We start from the raw sequence: 6,660 nt of genomic DNA, 5'->3' as shown, positions 1-6,660 counted from the left end.
TAGCTCTGCACGCCCTGCACGTGCGTTTTACATTTTGATACATTTCTTTGCCGTTCTCGTCTTGACAACGACGTGAAGTTATCAGATTTCAGGTCATGTGGAGGACGCGAGCATCTGACGACGAATTTTCTCTCTTAAAATCCACACCGTTCTTATCAATTTTATTCTTGGCATGTGGACTCACGCTTTCTATGCCGAGTGACTTGGAGTAATCGCAAATTTCTGACAATAACGGCAAATAATATTTTCAGACGACGTTCTCGTAGCCGTGGTCGTCGTCGTCTTTGCTTAAGGTCCCTAATTATGACGATGACGACGAGATGACGATGATGATGATAATGATGCTGACGATGTCGAAGACGACTGCATCATTGGTGCTGGTTGCAGTGATTTGGCCGTAACAACAATAATTATAATATTAATAAAGATGTTTAGGAGCCCATTGGATGATTTTGATGATAGCGAGGATGATGCGAACGATAATGATGATGATGACAGTAATGCGGATTTCTTGGTGCCTGATGATCTTTATTTAAAACTGATTGATGTTGAGGTCAACATGTGATAATTCTGCCATTGATAACTTGTTGCTCATGATGATTAAAGGGGCTAGGTCACGCTATTTTAGGTAATTTTGTTAATTATGAGCTCTAAACGTCAAATTGGCAGAGCAAGAGTCTGAGAATGATTTTCAAGCTTTGTAAATGACATTTTGATATAGACTGATATAAATTTGAAAAAATTTGGGCCGACGTTTTCAAATTTACCCAAATTCAATCCATTTCAATCCTCTCCAGTTTTGTCCATCCATGTCCCTTCTTGGCTTCCCTGTGTTTTGTTAGAGTTCTTCTATAGTTTTGAACAGTTATTTTGATATTTTAGTTAATTCTATGACCATTCGATCAGTGCTGAATATGCCTAAAAGAGCGTGACCTAGCCGTGACCTAGACGATTTTAATTCAATGCTGCTGCTTGATATGATGATGTATTATTTTTGCATATTTTTCTTTTCAGAAAACTCCACCCTCCATCGACGAAATTCTTACTACCTCTAAAGGAACTACATTCTACATACTGCGTGATCCAGGGGAACATGGACTTGTGGGAAGTCCAGAGAGTATAAAAAGTATGAAGACTTGTGTAAGCTTCCTTACAGATAAAGTAGGTAAGTATCGCGTAAATAACATGGCGGCCAATTTAGTGTCAATAAACTGAGAATCAGCGGACTTCGGTTGGTTTCCAATCTGATCCTGAAGACTGTCAAAATTGTGGAAAAGAAATCGAGGGTAGTTTTGAAATGTTTTTGAAACCATTACATAGCATGTTTTAATGGTTGTGGCTAGAATTGATACTCCGAAATAAGGTGAGACACTTAGTTTCGTGTAAATAATGTACCAAACGATCTTACTTTAGTTTTTCCAGAACAATTTATGAAAGCTAACCATTTCGAGTCGGCGCTTAGACCTAATCACTAGAGATCAGTGCTTAACCCAGCAGTTATTCTCTGCCGAAACGGAGTGTTGTTTATATGCCAAGGCGGGTTAACACTGAGGTTGTCTGTTATTGCGACGTAACTTCACCCAATGTTACACCTGCATATGTGTTACGAAGTGTCTCACCCAATTTTGGAGTATCCATTCTTGTCATAACCATGTTTTTTATACTTAACGTTTTTTCTTTCAATGCATTTTACGAACGTTGCCATTTTTTATGACGCAGAGCGCGAGTAAATTGGTCAGCTCACGCGATTAGTCATTTTGAAAAATGATGGCACAGCCATGTATTTTGCTACGGATATTTTTAGTTTTTGCCCAACAACTGGTGTCGCTTTAGGATTTTAGGGGATTTGGACTATTCGGAAAAATCTGTTCGGCAATGAGACAACATACCATGACTTCTTTCTAATACGCTCTTAACTCACACCAGTTCGCAAAAGGCCTTTAATACGAAGACACATTATCGCTTCACGTTCTGCTTTTTATCGAATTTATTCAACCACAACCGGGATATCCAAGACTGATGGCGATCAACAAACAGCAATAAATAGACGGATCTCCTAAAAGATATTTCCAGCGCGAAAAAAGAGACTGAAATTAAAAAAAAAAAAAAGAACGACAGATAACAGCTCATGATATATTATGAACACATTGACTTTGAGGGCTTTTTTATTTTACAACTGATCACGGAGTTCTGTTATGTGACCATTGGTTGGTTGACAAGTCGTCTGCATGTGCTCAAGCCACCACGCCTTTTACAATGCGTTTTCCAGTGTTTAAGTGGGCTTTTAAACGAAGGTGACGGTTTTCAAATATAGAAGATTAATAAACAGTTAAACGATCGTTTCCAGGCAAAGAGGTGGAAGTGATTAGATTAAGATCTAGCTCAGTGTGCTATTTATTTCTTCAGACGAGGAAGACGACGTTGCTTTGCCGTCCTATATTGAAGCTATTGTTATCAACGATGAATTGTTCTTGGACCTTAGAAAACAGTACGTATATCACTAAAGCAGAATGGTTGCACATGAAGCTCCAATTAGAGAAGTGCTTACGTGTTGTGTGAAATAAATAGTTATACTCGAATAAAACTTAGCATTCCCCAGTTTGGAAAAAATACAGTCATTCTTAAATCTAGCATACATAATGGGTTTGCTTTTTTTTCCGTTCAGTTGTTAACTGCTTAATAGTACAAAATGTGTTCGCCAGTTAATCGTTTACAGTTTTACAGTACTTGCTCTTTTTGATGATTTCTGTCTCTCAGTTAGTGTATTTTTTGTTGCCTTAAAGCATTCGATGGTCCTTCTTGGAGCACCTGGAAGAATGGACGACACAGGCCATGGATAGAGCAGAAAGTGTAGTACAGACCAAAGTAAATGAGATTCATTTTTTGATCTTTTGTAAACTGGGTGAAATGTAAGTCTTATTTTCAGCCTTTTGCCTCTGTCAATGTCGCTTTTATTGTGGTTGTTCAGGTCGAGGAATTGAACAGTGAGTTAGATTTACGGCTTCACCTGCACGAGCCAAGAGCTGCCAGGGCAGAGCAGGATGTTCATAACGTCAGGGCAGGTGAGTGTTGTATCAGAACGAACTCGTTTATTGTACACAAAACCCAACCCTTGCATTACAAGAGCGCGCACACATACGAACGAACTCCGAAACCAATGACACTCCAATTTGAAGCAGTTTTCAAATGGCCTTCGAAAGTAATAACGCGATTGCAATTAATAATTGGTTTAAAAATCTCGCGCCAGTTTATCAACCAATGAGATGGAAAACCAAAACCAATCGCGACTTCCACGCGCGATTTTTCCCGCGCTTTGAGCAAGTTGCATAGGATTGCTACGAATTTGGTTTGGTTAACTGCGTTGTTTGCACCTGCTGTGATTGGTGGAAGTAATTGCTTTGGTATTTGTTTTATAACACTCAATAGGCCTTATTCACGATAGCCGCCATGTTGGTTTTCAAATTGTCATGCAAATTAGCCATGTGTTATGCTGTGGGACAAACATTGGAAAAAAGGCAAATTTCGGAAAATCGGCAAGTCGAAATATTGAAATAACATTGCTAAAAGTACCTTTTAGAATTTAGAATTAAGTACCTTTTATATTAAAGTGCTACTGTGACGAAATTTGAATCTTCCCTATCGAAGCCATTTTGGCACATAAACACGTAGTCTGTACGAGAAGAAGAATGCTGTTTACCATTTTCAAATATCTCTTTTTGTTCTGGAGATATTCAAGTTTTTTTAATATGCAAATTAGCCAGGTGATGACGTCATAAACCCTACCAAATTTTGATCAAGTGTGATGGAGAAAGATATCTCAGCCAATTTGTATCAGAAATACTTGTTTCTTTGCACTAAGATTCTAGTAGATGTGCAACATACTGGGTTCCAGACCTCCCTGATATTAAAAGCTTTGCAGACCACCTTTGGCCTTCTGTTTTGATATTTGCAAATGGTGCCTCATCTGCATGATCCTGCCAGCATATGAAGATGTTAGGTCGAGTTTGTGGCCTTGGTAAATGTATTTCTAGCCTGAGATCACCAAAATATTGAAATCAGGTTGGAGGGGACTGGCAAAGAGTGAGTTGCCATGGGAACCAATTTCTTTACAGTCGTAGGTGTGTTGCCTTCAGAACTATCAGCTCACCAAGTTTCAATGGTCTCTGTCGCAAATTGACCGAGATAGCTCTATTTATATTCTTGATGTTCTACTGGGTTGGGTGAATGACGTCATCAGCCTTCTCATTTGCATATTTAACACATTTTTCAAACTTAAATATCTCTGGAACCAATGCAGATATTTCCAAACGGTAAACAGCGTTTTTAATGTTTCATGGTACTCTATGTGATAAACCAAAAAACTCAAGGGATAAAAATTTGATCACAGTAGCACTTTAATTTTGTCTTTTGATTGCCTTTGACATTTCGACTTTCTCCTTCGTTATCTGCTCATTTTTCACAAAACAAACAACTTGTGTAATCATTCTATTTTACTACTTAGGTGATAAACATTCAATGAACGTCAAACAAATCATCTGTGTGGCTAAGATGTTCATTATAACGTCCCGAACTTGTGTTGTTTGCCCCCTCAGAAGTGTGTGGCTAATTTGCATGATAATAGCAAATCCAACGTGGCGGCCATCGCGAATAAAGGCTATTGAAAACTGTGCTTTTTACGGTAGAAATTTGCATACATGTACTACATCCTTCCCTGAAATACGTGGGTTCATTTCGCATTATATTAGGGAGCTTAAGCAACGACAACGGGGACGACAACGGGGACGTCAACGAGAACGTCATCTCAAAATATCGTGACTATTTCAACCTTTTTAATATGACAAGGGTGTGGTAGTTTCTCAAGAATGATACCCGTCTGAACGGCACTTAGTTTGGGGAGAAAATAAAAAATTTCCCCCCAAGTGTTGACGTTCTTAATAACGTCGCAAATTTGGCTATTTCACGTTGTTGTTTTGCTGACGACGGCAAAGAAAATGGACAAAAGCAAAAAACGAGCGTACAAAGCGTGCAAAGCTATTGTTTTTGCCCACTATGCAAATTTCTGACGTTCTTGTTGCCGTCGCCGCGTTGTCGTTGCTTATTAAGCTCCCTGTTATATTCCAACAGCAATTCGCTCTGTGGAAGGGCTAACACTGTCACTCGAAAACGTCAGCTTTCAGATTTCACTACGGTGGTCAATTTACAATATCAACCCAGTTGATAAACTCAATTCTGGGTTCACAAGGGCTGCGCACAGACGATGCTCTGATACGTGGTCTTTTCAATGCGAAATTCACAGCAGTCCTGTTATGAATTTATTAAGACAAGACTGCTGTTTGAGGATATCCACATACATGCAGGGTTAATCTCGCTTTGGAGCGTACCAGCGAAGATTGTCATAACTTTTTTTCCGTTTTCTTGAAGTTTATCGGAAGACCTTAGACAGCAGTGACCAGAACCAGGCTGCTGACCAGCGGCTTTCGTGAAAACCATGGTTTGCTGGGGGTGCTCAGTCTCGCGGGCTCGGAAAACGTGGTTGTGGTCATTGTTATTTAAGGTTTTTCAAGTTTATCATATCAGTTTCTCTGCTGACTGTTGAGAATAACCTTCAAATCGAGACTATTCCTGTCAGGATAAAGTCCCCTGTTGTCAAGCAGTTTTGGTGACTTCGAAACTTGTCTGACAAAGAACCTTTTATTCCCACGGCTTTAAAACTTTATTCCTTTCCCTCAATGGAATTGGGCAATTTCCCCCAAAAAGGCGAAGCGCAACTGAAAGGTACCTGTAAAAAACGTAAAAGAAAAGAAAAACGCAAGAATGGTAAATATAGATGGGCGCACGAATATCTTGACTGTGTTCACTGTAAAACGTTATTTCTGACAATGTAAGTTTTACTATTACTGTAATGATGATGATGATGATGATTATTATTATTATATTGTTGTTCCTCAGCGGAATTGGTGATGCATCGCGAGCGAGTTGACCGTCACTGCAGAGGTGTCACTGCATCGCTGAATGAATTCAAGGCGAGGTTCCAAGAGATGATTGAAGAGCACGATAAAGAGGTAATACGTTCTGGCAGCTCAGACAAAACATGAACTTCTAAGGTTCATCACTAAATACGTGTTTAGAGTTTATTATGGTCTCACTTGTTACCCCGTTTGGTTTTCACTCTGTCGTGGCCATAGCGAGTAGGCCGCATGGTTGGAGTGGTTATTGTGCCAGACTCGCAATCCTCAGTTCACTGATTACAATTTCCCATTCTGACCATTAGCAGCAGTCGTTTTGAGTAATAATCGGTTTAACTCCTCTGGTCCCCTTGTAAGAGTCAAACGGTCTACCTCTCACCAGGCTTGTGTCCAGAAATGCACGAAATAGCCCTTATCGGAGTTATCAGCGGTTCAATGCCACATAAACGAGGCTAAGGGGTCGTTTTGTATTGAATTGAAATTGAAATGTGCCTGCAGGCTCAACTCCAATAAGGTCCATAGACATATCTGTCCCGCCAGTGGGCGTAGGCTTATGACGTGTTTGTGGTTTCCCGCGGTTGCGCGCTGTAGGATGTGCATTGTTACCGTAGTGTTGTGGTTGGGGAGCGTTTTGAGCGGTGTTACACCTTCCCTCCCACCCCCGCTTTTTTTTTTTACACTATCAGTGTGACGG

The 6,660-nt window shown here is 40.0% G+C and overlaps 1 protein-coding gene across 1 annotated transcript in view; it reads left to right on the top strand.

Annotated features, from left to right (window-relative positions):
- Window positions 1–6,660, top strand: part of LOC138029689 (coiled-coil domain-containing protein 180-like) — a 53,906-nt gene that overhangs the window by 24,587 nt on the left and 22,659 nt on the right. Inside the window, exons 22-26 of the mRNA XM_068877435.1 lie at window positions 1,015–1,165; window positions 2,407–2,488; window positions 2,784–2,865; window positions 2,969–3,062; window positions 5,950–6,062. Coding sequence (XP_068733536.1) covers window positions 1,015–1,165; window positions 2,407–2,488; window positions 2,784–2,865; window positions 2,969–3,062; window positions 5,950–6,062 — 522 coding nt within the window. The remainder of the gene's footprint in view (window positions 1–1,014; window positions 1,166–2,406; window positions 2,489–2,783; window positions 2,866–2,968; window positions 3,063–5,949; window positions 6,063–6,660) is intronic.

This window comes from Montipora capricornis, chromosome 2 (genome assembly GCF_036669925.1).
Source record: "Montipora capricornis isolate CH-2021 chromosome 2, ASM3666992v2, whole genome shotgun sequence".
NCBI classification, from domain to species: Eukaryota; Metazoa; Cnidaria; class Anthozoa; order Scleractinia; family Acroporidae; genus Montipora; species Montipora capricornis.
This window is presented reverse-complemented; position numbering and strand designations above follow the sequence as displayed.